At 40.4% G+C, this 16,277-nt stretch overlaps 1 protein-coding gene across 2 annotated transcripts; it reads right to left on the reverse strand.

Annotated features, from left to right (window-relative positions):
- Positions 1–2,693: 2,693 nt before the first annotated feature.
- Positions 2,694–15,439, reverse strand: LOC108052501 (glutamate receptor 1). Of its 2 annotated transcripts, XM_017134890.2 has the most exons (14): positions 15,315–15,439; positions 14,807–15,125; positions 12,987–13,139; positions 12,527–12,654; positions 10,148–10,277; positions 7,308–7,561; positions 6,397–6,582; positions 6,064–6,303; positions 5,056–5,416; positions 4,673–4,935; positions 4,156–4,614; positions 3,853–4,097; positions 3,103–3,493; positions 2,694–3,036 (listed from the first exon to the last, which is right to left on the reverse strand). In XM_017134890.2, the coding sequence occupies exons 2-14, from the start codon at positions 14,940–14,942 to the stop codon at positions 3,001–3,003; spliced, it is 2,982 nt and encodes a 993-aa protein (XP_016990379.1). In that variant the 5' UTR covers positions 14,943–15,125; positions 15,315–15,439; the 3' UTR covers positions 2,694–3,000. The 2 variants fall into 2 exon arrangements, with proteins under 2 accessions (XP_016990379.1, XP_016990378.1); XM_017134889.2 differs by having other exon boundaries at positions 14,807–15,439.
- Positions 15,440–16,277: the final 838 nt, after the last annotated feature.

The raw sequence follows: 16,277 nt of genomic DNA on the forward strand, positions 1-16,277 counted from the left end.
TGCAATAAAACAAGGCAGGCAGCAAATATGCATTGTGCAAATTTGACTATGTGAAAATCGTTGCAAAATTGAAATCGTTTTTGATCCACATTCGGTTATACATAACTATTCCTTTTGGTTGACACACATTCGGAACTGTGAAATTTTTCATTTACTTTGATTTGCTGCCAATATCTCTCAATCATCTCAAGGTAGCATAAACCCCAGCTCTGTGGTTTGTAATTTATGAACTTCTTCACAGTGCAGTGGCTGGAATTTCACATTAGTTACCGTCCTTGGCAACATTTTTTGGCGAATTGTATGCAGCGATGCGTAAATTTCACTTATGAGCATGTGCCAGCACATGTGGTTTTCGGAAGGCGGTTTTGGGGGGCATGGAAAAACCAGAGCAGAAGGGTGCTCGCAAAAATATTAAAAACGGCAAATCAAAGTGCTGCCTACATATTTTTGGGCAAATGTTTGCGGTTGGGAATGATCCTTTAGCTGGATTACTTTCATGTGGCTGCAGTACTTCTCAAACAAAAGAGCCTGCACACTCGTACCACCCCTTTTTTGTGTATTACAAAATTAAAATGGATTTTCTGTTTTTAAACAATACGTTTTTTACGCTAAATGCCGTGCACAAAACGCTTACTAATTGAAACTGTCAAAAGTGATGGCTGGATTAGTAAATTAAATAATTCATTGCCCTGCGGCAAAATCAATTCAAATTAACTATTACATGGTAATAGATTTGAAAAAGGCCACACAATTGACAGCAGATGTAGACAAAAATTATGTTTCCAATTGACGGTGGCTTTTTAATTATGCAACAATTTTAGTTCTATTTTGAACACAATTTACTGGTATTTTTATCAATTTCGCGAGCCAGAACAAAGGCAATAATAATTTACCATAATGGAGCTATTAAATGGTTAATTAATAAAGGACTTTGAATCAGCTCTTTGTCAGAATTAAAATTCATATTGTGCATATGCTGGGTCAGCATTTTCCGCTCAAAGTTCATAGATTTTGCAATAACAGAATTATGAATTTGTTTGTGCTCGCAGAGTTGGCATTACGACAAGTTTATTGCAACTTTTTGCTTATAACCCCCGGAAAACTTATCAAAAACTTTCACGTTCATCATTTGCAAATATTATGAGTTTCTATGCGAGACACACATTCGCATATAGGAATTCCAGAGCATAAGGAGGGCGGGCATTATATTTCTGATTGCGAGTGCGTGGCGCATCTGACAAAGCATTTGCCATCCTCCAAGGATCCCCGCTGACAGTTGGCACCACAAAGAATCCGTTGTGATTTCTGGCCATTACCAAAAGCAGCCACGCTTATCTCTGCCAGAATGCAAAGACCCATGCGGAGATACATGTATCTATGCAGATACTTTTATCGCAAGTCGGGGCAATTCCTCAGGAGAAACTTTCAGCGCACAAGGATTGACAAAATAAATAAATATGAAAATTTACGGCAAAAGTTCGGGTTTTTTTCCACCCGCTCCCCGCTTTCACTTAAATCGGTTTGTATGTGGGGGGTTGTGGCTTTTAACTTTTGCTACTGAATTTATTGAAAAATCGATTGTGGCATTAAATGCGGCATGCAAAAAGGCCCGAGTACTGCCTACTGTGTCCCAAATCCTTTGGCTTTTCGGCAAATCATATCGGCTTGCAGCTGCAAAACTGGCGCGTGACTCTGTCGAACTCGGCCGGAAAATTTATGCAAAGCGCTGGCAGATACTTAAAGTAATGCCAAAGCCGCTGCAGCAAGTTTTCCTTGCGCTCTTCATCTTAGTCGAAAGTTTGAGGTACAGAATTGGGTTGGCAGATGATGGGTAGCAAAATAAGATTTGCATAAAGCTGCGAGCTGTCGAAGGGCAAGCCACGCCCTCGAGCGTTTCAATTGGATTTTATTTGTCCACGCTATTGTATTACAAATTAACAAAGCCCCTAAGCAGTTGCCAGCAAACCAACCAAAAATGCTAACAAACAATGTGCAAATTAGGCCACAAAAATACACCCAGCCGGGTAAACAAAGGGAAGGTGGCGACACAAAATGTTGGCTAAACGCTTGGCCACAATCGAAATAAAAATACCGAAACGCAGCGGAATAAAATCAAATCAAATAACGCTAATTCTCGCAAAGCCGATTTGGCCGCAAATTTAGGCAAATTAAAATAATTGCAAGACATTTATACAAAATCAAATTCCATTTCATTTGATTGCCGATATCTAATTAAATCAGCAAAACCGCAAACGCGCAAGCAAACACAAACATACAAGCACAAACAAACAAGTGCGCAGGAAATAACAATTAAAATAATTATATTTGCATTGGCTTACATTAATTTGAACTCTAATTTAAAATTAAAACAATCGACCGAAAAACTATACGCAGCAAATAGAATGTGGCTAAGGATTATCCCGATGCCATGTGTTTGCCTTAAGTTCGGTATGCTTCTACATAATTCAGCGGGTAAATCGGTTACAACCACCGCAGACGCACAAAGTTTCAGCCGAAAGCCTCTTAGGCTACAGCCACGCCCCCTTCATACCCTGCCGCTCATGGCCACCCTTACCCTTACCCTTACCCTTGCCCTTGCCGGTTTTGTTAAAACTTTAAGTCAACTAAGCGGCTTACCTTGCGCACACACATCGCTCATACGCCACGTGCAACCCCCAACAGGAAATTCCAGCTTTGGCTTGCTTAAAACATACGCTTTATTTTTATTTCGGGATAATTTTCACTTAACCTATGTACAGTTTAGTTTAGTTTAGTTGTAGTGGTAGTCGTAGCTATAGTTAATTTATGCACTCACTTTGTATACATTTATCAAAAATACAATAGTAATTATTCATGGTTATTCTGTACAGTTTTTGAACGCCGCCGCCTGCCCGTTTGACCCGAGAGTTGATTGCCAGCGTCGTTTAGTTATGCCTTTTTCATCGTTACCGGATAATGCCTTAATTATTTACAAGATACTCGCACAGCTGAGGGAAGCCCTTACATGCTGTATTGATACCGCACATTGGAGGCCAACTGGGGGTTTGCAGAAGGGGGTAGATTATGGGGATTCTTCAGGAGATTATTCCGATAAAAGCTCACCTCAACGCCCACCAATCGCTCGTCGTACTCGCTGCTCGCCTGCATCGCCAACTTGGCCTGCGAGTGCATGATGGCGTCGGAGAGCGAGTCCCGCTGATATGTAGAGGAGCCCAGCATCCCGGGCACACCGCCGGCAGATCCGTTGGACGGCGCCTTCAGCCGGGCGGTCTTGTTGCGGCAGAAGAACTCCACGATGGCCACGATCACCGCCAGCAGGAGGCCCCCGATCAGGATGTAGTATATCCCGGCCACGTTGCTCAGCGACAGCTCGTTCGGTGTGGAGGTCTCCTGGTCCAGGTTGCACTCGGTCTTGTCGAACCACCATTTGTTCCGAATCCGCAGCAGCTCGCCGTTCTCTTTTAATGTGAGCACGGCCTCGTTTAGCCGCTTTCTATATTTTTAATAGATTTATGGTTAAAAAGGGAAAAATCTATTACTGTACTAAGGGTTTTTGATAAGTTATGGTATGAACAAAAATTTGAAAAACTAAGATAAGTCACATCACTATATAAATGACAACATTAATATTATTGACTAAATTAAAGAATATTTCTAGAGTAACTTAAACTACATAATGAACTTGGTTCATTCGTTAATTTTTTAGAACTTTATACTTCATTACGAGTCAAATGGATACAAATTAAATTAATTATTTAATAAGATTCAGTTCAAATCAGAACAATTACTAATAAAAATGTATAAAACGTCTTTATAAATTCATATAATATGATAAACTTCCCAAAAACCTACCTTAATGGCGATCCTATGGGCGTGGCCACGCCAAATCCCTTAGTGTCGATATTTCGGCCCACCTTCATCGTGTCGCATGGAGGCCTGGCATTCACGTACTCGTTTTTGGGGGACTCCACCAGTAGAGCATACTTTCCCTTGGAGGCCCTCACCCGCCGAATGCCCTCGTCATAGGAACGCACTGAGTGATGTTGGTTGGCATTCATGTACTCCCACATTTTGTTGTGCAGACCGATTTGTGAACGCTAAAAAACAGCTCTATTCAGAGGGGAACACAAAGGAGCAACTAGCTTTTGCACACACCTTAAAGAATTCCCAAGTGGAGCCGTGTAAAATTGTTCCGTAATTCACATCCGTTTGCATGGCCAAGTCCTCGGGCGTTTTAATAGGAGCCACCATGCGTTCCACCGTGAGGAAAGCGGCCAGATTGGCGGTGTACGAGGATATCAAAATGATGGTGAAGAACCACCAAACGGCAGCTGCAATTCGTCCGGCAATCGAAGGAGGCGAGAGGTCGCATCCCTGCTGCATAAAGGCAGCCAGGGAATACCAAAAGGAGTTTAGCAAAGTGAACTCATTTGGCGGAACCGGTGGCTGATGCAATTGCGATTCACTGAGAGTAGCACCTCCAATGATTCCCGGTGGTTGCTGGGCATTGGAATCCGGCTGCGGTCGCCTCACAATTCGCCACTCATAAGGTGGAAAACGGGTCACAAAATAGAGAACCAAACTAACTCCCACATAACTGAGAATAACACTTATCTGAAATTTTATTATTATTATGAACTATTTTTGAATCATTTTGTAATTTTCAGCTTACCCAAATTTCCTGGGACAGAGGATTTAGGAAGCTAAATACTCCTGGTGTCTGTTTCACTGGTTTCTTGATCATAATGGATATGCCCAATGTCATAAAGGGTTTGCTGAAGTCTATAACCCGCTCTCTTTCCGCCGTGATAGTCATGGCCGCAATGGCTATATCCGCCTCCTTGCGAACTAGCTCACCCACCATGCCATCCCAACCACCAGGAGCATACTGATTCTCCGCTCCATAGTTGCCATCTTGCACCAAGCGGAATTCATCTAAGGTGAAAGAAATATATTTATAGAAAAATAACTAAATAACATAATCTCCTCAAAATACCCCTGAATAAATTACCTAATATCAAGAAATTACTTTTTTTTCTCTCTCAATTAACTCACATTTTATTCCCAACTGGGCGGCCAGCATATCGGCCAGGTCCTTGCAGTATCCTTCGAAGCGATCGTTGCCCACCAGGTGCTCGCCGTAGGCGTATGGCTTGAGCCGCAGATAGGGCTCCTCCATCACGGTGCTCACGATGTACGTGTGGTTCCGGGCATAGTCTCCGGTGCTGGCCGACGCGGAACGCGATGACGTCGCATAGCTGTGGCTGTGCAGCGGAAGCAGTCCGGCGTCATCACGCCACTCTGCCACCTGCTGCAACGTGCTGTTCACGGACATCTCCACCACGTGCAGAGTGTAGTTGATGCGACGTCCGTCCTCGTCGAAACGGATCTCCCCCGACAAACCATCAATTTCCACCTGGCGAGGTAAGAACAAAGGGAGCACAGGATTATGCACAGAACAAAATAATGCTTTCTACTTCTCCTCAATTTCAGCACACAAACAAAACATATTAAAGAATTTTATAAGTTGTCTCCGTTGAGAATCTCTATAAACAGTAAATTATGTGAGCTAATATTTTAACAGCCAATTAATTTTCAACTATTAAACCAAGGGCAATGTTCACTGACATGCACCCAATTAACTGAAGAACTTAATTTTCTTTATGAAATTAAAAAAAACAGCAAATGTCAAATGAAGAAACAAGATGCATAACAAATATAATCCTTTAAAACTTTACTGGATTCTGTACCCAAACAAAAGAAAGGTAGTTTTCAAAATTTACGAATACGTTTTTACCTAACACTCTGCAAACCCTTTATATTATATTATAATCCGTAACAAACAAATTTAATTCTTTTAAAGAAGACAAATATTTATATGCAATCATAGCATAAAATGGAATATTAAAATATCAATTTAGGGATTAAAAAATTATTAAAATATTATAAATTTAGGGATTAAAAAATTATTAAAATATTATAAATTTAGGTATTAAAAAATTATCCAAAGGTGATATTTCAACTTAAATTTCTTTGTTTAATTTTTCAAGTCCTTCCACTCACCTTGCGAAGTACCCTGGATATTTTCTCGCCCTGCTCCCAGGGCGTGACCCAGCCCTTGCTGGTGTTGCAATCAAGGAGGGCACTGGACTCGTTGGTGCCCGTGGCGGAGGAGGAGGAGCTGCCCCCGTGGCTGCGGCGCTGCAGATGATTGGAACGGAACTGATCCGGCTTCTTGCGCAATATGCGATTGAAGGCCTCGACGAGCACGAAAACCGCATCGTACATCAGTGCTGCCTGGGCCTGCAAAAATCAAGTGGTGGTAGGGGGGGAAAGGGTTTGGTTTTGGAAACTAGAGTTGCAGGCGAAACAAATCAATGACGGCTGACAATTTACCGAAATGGCCGGCAAGCTGTTGGCCCCCGCTGCGTTCTGGCTTTGGCTTTGGCCCGTTGGCTCCAAACGCTTCCGGCTGTCGTGGAAATCACGCACCGCCCGCCGATTAGAGTCGACAATGCGAAAGCCGGTGATGTTGATGGCCCCAAACTCGACCACATCGCTGGGCCAGTGGTTGTCCATGACCTAGAGGTGGGAGAAAATCAAGTAAGAAAGGTATATCCGAGTGCTATGGATTCGAGGTACCCGGTACTCTTTTAAAAATCTAAATACTGTATCACTTATTTTTCTACTTCAAAGATTTTGTTTGATAAAAGGAAATACTATCGCAATGATTAGTTTCAATAAAAAACCCAAATTAATTAATTAATTAATTTTAAGCGTCTTCTAAAATATAATCAGTTATATGAATTTGTTATATTCAATAAGTGAAAGATGTAAAATCACTAAGATAAATGTAATACATTTGAATGAAATATACGACCAATGTTACGTAAATATATGACATAATTGTTTTGAAGTTTATATAGACGCACTTGAATATTTTCTGATTAAATGTGTTAAAAGGAAAATGATGAAATCTCTTAATAAATTTGGAAATATTTGGTAGCTCCAAAGCACTTTATATATTTTTGATAATGCTCTAAGTCTCAGTCATCTAGCTATTTCCAGTAAAGATACAGATAAAATAAAAGTACCCTTGCCAGAAGCGATATCACTTGATTTCCCCTGCTCAATAAAGCTACAATAAATAAGAAATGCACATATAATCCGAAAGTACCGGGTATAAAGAACCGACCGCCGCCAAAAAATGTAACAGGCGAAGGATCCCCGAAACGGAAGCCGGCAATAATTGCTTATTAAAGTCTCCCAGCTGCGGAAAAGGAGACTGGACCATGGGCTCCACTCACCAGTCCGCTGAGCAGGTAATGATAGGTGCGCCGGCCCAGCTTGATGTCCCGCACATGCTGCACGATGATCTCTTTGGCCATTTCCGCCGGGCAGTCGAGCACGATGCGCTTTTTGCTGAAGCGCCCCAAATCCTCCAGCGTGTGCAAAAATTCAATGGCCATCGTTACGTTGGCGATGCGTTTCACCATTTGCACACGGAACGTTTCATTTCCGGGCTTCAGTTCTTGATAGATTTGCTGCAGCCGTAGTAAGCCTGTCGGGGCATCCAAAAGCGATTGTCGGTCGGTTGAACAAAGAGTGGCTATTGTGGATGTTCTTTGTGGGTTGTGGGTTGAGGGTGGTGGTGGGTGGATTAAGGTATCTGGGGTATTTGGGGTTTCTGGGGCCATAAAAAACAATCTGATAATGCAACGGACTGAGAGCCGGGCTTTCGGTTTTATGATAATGCCTGCAATCTATAAACAATTTCCAAGCTGAATGAATTTATTCGAATAGATTTATCTCTCTCGGGAAGCATGTGTCATTTAATCATATTCTCGATTCTCTTTTTTGCCCGCAGTCGAAAGCGAAGCTTCATACCATCTTTCAATCTCGTTCGCCCTTCAGATTCCCTCACAAGCCGCAAGGACGAAACAAAAAAATATATATTTTCACACGCCATTTGTTGCACGTCCAATATGGACCTCAATGTTGTTGTTGTCATTGATTTGCTGCCTGCATTGATTCGCCAAAAAACCAAAAAAAAAAAAAAAAACGAATAACAAGAATGGAAAAACAAGCCAACAAGGGAGGAAAAGCAGGAGCAGTAAACACTCGCGTGGAAAAGCGGAAACGGAAGTGCACACACAATTGAAGTACTTTTTTGTGGTGTCCTGGTAACATTTCAATAAATAGCAGCCTGAAAAAATCCACAATGCGTGCGGGTGTGCTTCTGGTGCTGCCGTTTTATTGAATGTTTCCTATATAGTCGAAGGATCGATGGGGCTGCAGGGTTCCTAGGGTTCCCTCATTCGCTGGTATTCATGAATGCGCCAAAAAATATGCTACCAATTTGTCGCCGTGTGCAGCCGTTTCAGCCAACCCAACCAAAGTGATAACAAGGCACAAAAGGGGCGTTGTTGGGGCGTTGAACAAAGCAATAACAACAAACTGCTGACAGCGGCATTAAAATATAAAGTCCCGCTGTGGTGCCTTTCGTTAACAATGTAAACGCCAGAGTCGAAGTCGGCCAAAAAATGGAATGGAATGGTATGAAGTGCCTCCTCTGCAAAACGGAGCAAGTGGAACTGATGCTGCCGCTGCTGCGGCATTTCCTTTTCCTGCAACGAATGCCAGCGGCAACAATGTCGGCCTACTTTTCGGCGCCGAGGCAAATATTAAAAAATGGCCCAAAAAGGCAAAATAATAATAATGTTAAGGCAGAACTCAGCGCACAGGCAGCAGTTGCATAAAGTCATAAATTTTATTTCACACAGAGTCATTAACACATGACACACACACACACACATACAGACGCGCACACGCACACATGAGCGGGCTTACAACGGCGTGTGAACTCATTATAAAGGAGACAGGACGAAAAAAAAAGAGTGGGGGAAAAATCACTGCGGCGTATACGTAATATGAAATTTTTACAGAGCCTGTGTGTGTGGCGGCTGTGTCTTTTGCTCCATCTGATGTCTTCATCTTTGGCCGTAATTGTTGCCGTCGTCGTATTGTCCCACGTAGAAGGCAGGAAATTGCTTTGAAATAAATTTCAATACAACAAAAAGCAGCCTAAGACCCATACAAACACACACACGGACAAAGTGTGTACGCACAAAGAGCGGGTAAACCCGAGCATATGTGTGTGTTTTACATCCCAGTGTGTGCGTGTGTCCTTCTCTTGGCTGCTTAAGCTCGTTGAGGAGCCACTCGAAAGAGCGCTCTTGAAGGCACTTGAGCGTCCTGTCTGCCGAGCTCCTCCCCCTTTTTAGACGACGCACGACGCTCTTTGTGCCGCTTATTTAATTACATATTAGCAGAAATGAAAAGACACGAGCTCGAGGTCGCCGAATTAAAAAATAAAGTGGAGCAGAGCTGGCACATAGAAAAAATTAGAAGTTGTAGGTAAAAGCTATGGGGACTTTATACTGCGGGAAAAGTAAAGTTGTTTTATAAATTCGATATTAGCTATTCCAATACCATTTAATTTTATTGTAAAGAAATTAGGATTATTAAAAGGCAATTAAAGAGAAAAAAGAGCATTAAGATAAAATCAAATCAATGTAAAAAATGTGTAAAACATTGTAACAATAAATAAATTCATAAAAAACATATTATTAGATTTTAAAATACTACATTAAAACAACTAAAGAGAGTATCAAAAAATGATTTTCTTAAGTTTAATAAAATTCAACATAATAAGTTAAATGTGTTAATAAATTAAGCTTTACACAATTTTACATTATAATCAGAAAATTTATATAAAAGTATAAAATGAAATGATTACGGTCCTGACCAAAAACCAACATTTAACGTAAAAAACTTATAAAATAAAAATGCTTGCTGCCTTTCAGAAAACTTTAAATTGAAGTGCATTTAAAACCGACTAAAAGTCAAAGGCAAAAAAACACTTCACTCGACCCTCGCACTGACACACTTAATCCCGAGCAGAAACATTGCCATAACCGCTACTTAAATCCACTCCCACCCGATTTACTCCCTATTTGTTTATGGCAAATGAAAGTCAAATGAAATGAAATCGAAACACAAAGCAACCAAATGGGCAAACAAACAAGGCCGGGAGATAATGTGTGGCTGGATGGGAAGGAGTATGGAATGGGTCTGTGTAACTCACCATCGTGCGAGTCGTAGAGATAAATAATGCTCTGCCAGCCGTAGTACTGGATGGTATCGATAATCGCCTGATGATAATCCGGACGCATGCTGATAGCGAAATCCAGCAATCCCGACGACGGCGTGAGCACCTACAAGTATGCAAAACAAAACCATGGCCTCATGAACTGCTGTAACAATGTAATGTGCACGCTACATGAAGCAATAATAAAATGAAACGCGTTTCCGCTTTGCGCCCCGCCAGCGACATGTAAGTCCATGGAGGGCGGTGGCGGAGGGGTTGGCTGAGGGGGGCGGCAGAGGGGGCGGTAAGGCGACGCCAACAAGCAGATACATCCAAAGAGATACACACAGATACTCGTTTCCGTTTAGCTCAACGTACACATAAACAGAGAAAAACCATATAAACAATTGTTTCGCTTGGTCTTATTAAAATGCAAAATCTCTGTATATCAAAAAAATATATAAGCAAATATATAGATTTTAAGCTAATAACATAATTGTCTAAACTAGACAATGAAATCCTATAAATAAAGTCTGTTTATATCATACATAATTTTTTTTTTTTAATTTTTATATTTATAGTAGGCTGCTAGTTTTTGAATTCATTATTAATAGACATCAAAATATATATTTAAAATTGAACTTTTAATTCCAAGCCAACTTTTATTGAATGGACACTTTTTTATTACATCAAAATTAGATTAAGCTTAATCCTAATTATGCTTTGATGAAAAATATTTGTGCTTAATCAAAGTTAGTTTTTAATCGAATCTATCTATCTTTTTATAAAGTTAAATAATTACGTATACTTTTTTCATTCATTTTAATCCTATAATCCTAATAAACGAAAATTATGTTAATACGTGTTGAGGGTGACTTCTCAGCATTTTTTTCTTCATTGTTACTTCTTTTGACATTACATTTGCTACGATAAATTTTATAATAAATAAGATATCAGGAGTACTTAAAAATTAAAAGTAATATTTTAGCTGTAATTTTTCTCTGTGTATGAGACCGCCCCGAGGAGCACGCAAATGCGCAGTCAGTGTGTGTGTGAATCTCGGTATGTGTGCTGGTGCTTTGCTGGCTGGAGTCGGAGTTCTGGTTCTGGTCCTTATACTTTCGCCCCCGCCGCCATATCTTGATTTATAGTGATTGAAATAAAAGAGGCCAAGAGCGTGTCATAAATTTTTTCGCTCTCAGTGTAGGAGTCGCTCCTCGTTCGCCGCTCGTTTGGCATTGTCTTCCGGATGGCGGAGCGTTTGGCTTTCTGTTTCGCAAGTGACAACAACAGCAGCAACAACCGTAACAACAACAACAACTGCTGTCGCACTGCCTGTCCGCTTTGTTGCTGTTGGTAGTAAATTTTCTTCAAATTACAATTATTATGATTTGTGCTTTGGCTTTGATTTAGTGCAGTGTCTGAGGGCACCGACGAACACACAATTGGGCACTGTGTGTGAACTGTGAACCCGCTACGACACCCAGTGCTCCACTTTATGCAATGACTTCATTTTTACAAAATCGACGAACTGGCTTGGGATTAACTTCCGCACATTCTTTTGGCATGTGGGGGTTACGATCCCAAGCTAATGTGATTGGTAATTGAAAATGTAAAACTGTTTGGGGACTTTTCGATACAAACTTTGTGAATATAGATTTTAGCCTGAAACATATAAAATAATTGTATAATTCTATCGTGCTTTTGTCCTTATCATTTTAGACTTGGAGTCAATAGAATGGGAATCGCGTACTTTATAATTTCATATACTTATTCCCACTCTGATAAATAAAAAACCTTGCTTGTTTAATGTTTTCTGAATTTGGTTGATAAGCTAAATTGTAATTTTAAGCCAAATATACATTGATAAAATAGTATATGGCCGGTCCCCAAAGAAAATTATACATTCTTAAGTAATATTTATTACTAAAGAATTCTATGCTCTTAAGCTTCATTTCATTTTCTCTTGTACTCTAGTTAAACCATTTTAAGTGAATTAATAAAATAATTTAGCTGGCTACTTCTTATCTCTTGTTCTTCAATTAATCATTTTATTCGCTGTCATTTGCCATTATTTCAATGTCCTACTTCATTAACCAGCCAAGCACATAATTAAATAGTTGACTACGGCTCCCTGGTTTTAATAAGTGTTGGCACTTTAAAAACTTTCCCTTTGTTTCTACAACCTTTTGCCCAACTTCATTAACGCATAACTGAGTAAACCGTACCGCCCCATTCCGCCTGTCCTATCGCTCACATCAAAACCGCAAAATGTAAATAATTGCGCACAGCGACACTGAAATCAATTACATATGACAGTTTTCCTTCTTTTTTTTTTGTTCCCCTCCCTTCGGATACCCATGGTGCAGGACTTACCTTCTCGGGGAACCAGGGCGTCACAAATGGCATTTGGAACGTATTCGAGTAGGAGTGCAATGTGTCAAAGGAGTCCGGCGATACGGCGCCCAGCATTGAGTAGACTCCGCGCGAGAATTGATTGCAAACTGGAGGTTACAGTAATAAATTCGTTTTGTGTTTTTCTCTTTTCGTTTCAGTGGCAGAATGGGTGGAAAATTGATGGTGGTGCCGAATGGGTGTGGAATGGAAATGGAATGGAAGGATCGGAGACAGTGTCTAGGTCGGGAGCAGAGTGCGCACAATTAAATTGCAGCTTTGAGTGCGGAGTGTGGAGACGTAAAGTAAAACCAATTTTCAATAAAAAATGCACATAATTAATGGGGCACCATGTATTGTGTAAAGGTTCTTATTTTTTTTTTTTGCATGTTTTGGATGGGGTTGGTGAAATGACGGGGTAGTGCTTGATAAAAACACATACTCAGGCGGGATAATTTGAATGCATCCGCTGTATTGATGACATCGACATACGCCTGCAGCTCGAAGCGTCGAGAGCTCACATTCAGATTGTGATTGAGCATTGCATATTTAAAGGCTGATTGCACATCATCCGTGCCCTGTTCGAAAATTGCACCTGCGGGGGGATAGAAAAAAAAATTATATTGAGGGGGTGGTAAGTTCAGTTGGAAGCGAATATTTTTGCTTCGTTAAATATTTAGGCAGCTTTTGACACGGTCCTGTTAATATTAAACGAAAAAGCGCACAGAGCAAATATGTACACAAATGATAGCGTAATGTCACACCCACACATTCACCTGCTCAGGCACACACAGATACTAACACACACACTCACACACACTTGCAAGTAGCGAGACAAGCCGCCCCGACAGGCAACAACAAAAAGCGCAAACGAAGTGTTGATGCAGCAATTTTGTGCTGCGCTTTTGCATGGCACCTGAACAGGTAGCACCTCCTGGGTAGCCATCCCCATCCAGTCGCCATGGCGAAGCCCGGATTTGAGTGCAAGCCAGTCAGCATGACTGTCACATTAGCAGCCACCAACCAGATATATATACATATATATGTATGGCTGGGTATTCCAGTGCACGGGGCCAAAATGACTGCAGGTGCAATGACTGAACGCCATCGTGTAATAAAAATAAGGTGGCAAAAAAGACAGGAAAGCGTAAAATAAAATGTGGCGCAACTAGGTAAGTTCTTGCAGCGACTTTCGACTCCAAATCGTGAATATGGAAAATGGAGATATTTTAAATGCAAAGAATATTCAAGCAGGGTACTTTAAAAGGCTAATGATAAAATATTAACAAAATTACTGTTTGTTGAATAAATTTAAAATGAGTTAGCATAAATTAGTTATTGGTATCAATCATATATAAATTATTTAAAATATAACAACAAAATATAATTGCAACATTTTTAAATTGAAATTAAGTTAAGTCAAAATTAATGAAATTCAAACTAACAATTAAAAAAACGTGTTGATTTTGAATACTACAAGCTAATAAATGGTTGAATACTATACAACTTTTTAAACAAGAATAAAAATACAAGTTTTTAGGAAACTTAAAACTACCAAAAGTAACATTTACTTTAAAAGTACTTAAATTTGATCAGCAAGACAAAACAAAATCACCAACATTACTAAAACGAAATATTTCGATGAGAATTATGGCATTAAAGCTAATGGAAATTGATGTTGAAGCCCAAAATAATTAAATGCCGAAACGAAGGGCGTTAATGTGCTTTAAGTAATAAACATTTCTGCATTTTGAGCAATTACCCCTAATAAAGATTTTAAGAAATTAGTGTCAAACTAAAATTAATAACTTAGATTTACTTTACGTAGTTTCTAATTGTAATAAACAAAATTATTATTAAGCCATAATAATTCCAAAAGCAGCACTCATTGCTCCAATGTTAAAACGGAAATCTTGTTTTCGACGTGTGAAGTATTTTGAACATAATACTCTACTAAAAATCATTCTGCATACTTTGTGGAAGTGGAGGACGGAGTGTAGAAAGTCAGGGATAATCTTTGAGCATCAGCCATACCCAATTTCCCAAACGAGCCATGGGAGGAAACTGAGAAATACATTCCGGGAATCGGCAGGCACACTCAACAATAGGAGTATATGAGCAGGAGCAGGACATTGTAGCCAAATCCCAGCTACAAGTGCAGTGTAAATGACAACTTTTGCTCCAGCTCCTGCTCCTGCTCCTGTATCGCAGGATCCTAGGATCCTGGCTGGTGACTCGTTTGGCGACGCTTTTGAGACTCACCTAATGGTATTTTCTCGGTTAACGACGCCGCCTGTTGTTGCTGTTGCTGCTGCTGAGCTGCGCTGAATTCCGGCCAGAAAATGCTGCTGGCGCATATTAAATGTAAATATGCCAAGAATTTTAGCCTCGAATGCATTTTGCCTTGTAGTTTGTTGCAACTATTTCGCCAAGTTTTTTCCACTTTGAGTTTCGAGCACAATCAAGTGTATTTTCTGGTTAAATTGGTTTTGCCATCACGCAAAAGGTTTCACTTTATTTGGAGTTGTTTTAATTGTATTATCTACTACTTCTTTTCCTTTTGATTAAGTTTTATGAATGGCTTTATTTTATTAGATGCACTGCTTGTTTGTTTGGCCAACTTTTTCTGTAGTTTCTAAATAGCTCTTGTTTGTTTTGTCAGCTTTGCTTAATTTCACTATTGTTTGTGCTTATTTATTTATTTATATTCCCTTGTGCAACACTTGGACTTCTCAATTTTTTGATTAATATTTGCACAGGCTTTTCTCACTTTAATTCGTATGGGTTCGCTTGACTTTAACTTCGGGCTTGTTTAGAGATTTCCCTCTGCCGTTTCCCAAGGAATCGGAAAATCAACACTCGCCACTGTTCATCCGCTCACTTCAACCAAACGGCCACGCGTTGTAATCAGCACTAAAAACTCCTAAGCTGGCCAGTAATACGAGGCTCCGGAAAAACCGGGCGACACGGCCACAATGTCGCTTTGTGGTCCAGGTTACTGGGAGCGTGAAAAGCCGAGAGAGTCGCCCAAGGGATGCTGTGCTCTTTGTACTAAAAAATCCGAGTTTTCCGGCTCTCCGGCTTCTGCAAAGATAGAGAGAGGGAGAGAGCGTGGAAAGCCGATGGGGTGGAAATGAGAGCCGGATGCTGTAACTGACCTACTGCATTTTGGCCGCCACACAAGTTGCAGGTTGCTGGTTAAATGTTTGTTTACGTTATGCCTGCGTTTTTGGGCTGCATAATTGATAACAACAGCTTGGGAGGCGGCGGAAAAGTGGGCGGGAAGATGGGGTTGGCGCAGCAGCGATTTTCGGGTTTTTCCTTTGCCCCGTTGCGTTTTTATTTTGTTGGTAATTACGAATGATTTGGACGAACAATCCCTTTAACAAATCTCATTACGTTGTCAATTACGCGCCATTACCAACAACGCGGCCGGAGGAGCGACTCTCGGCTGGCGTACTGAAATCTCATTAACAGGCTTTAATTTTCCAAACAAACTTAAGTGCGCCAAGGATGAAGGAACTCATCCAACGGCATTCCAAACTTAGGGATGTTATAGCAAGTGGAGGCGGAGAAGCTTAAGATGTTTATAATATTATTTTCATTGATGTTAGTATGCTTTCAATATTAAAAAGATAATAAATATATTATGTATCGTAAATAAAATGCATTTCAAAATCATATTGGACATATTTAATTGCAATTAATGCCAAATTACTGTCTTAACTTGAGA

This window comes from Drosophila rhopaloa, unplaced genomic scaffold, assembly GCF_018152115.1.
Source record: "Drosophila rhopaloa isolate 14029-0021.01 unplaced genomic scaffold, ASM1815211v1 contig_163, whole genome shotgun sequence".
Taxonomy (NCBI): domain Eukaryota; kingdom Metazoa; phylum Arthropoda; class Insecta; order Diptera; family Drosophilidae; genus Drosophila; species Drosophila rhopaloa.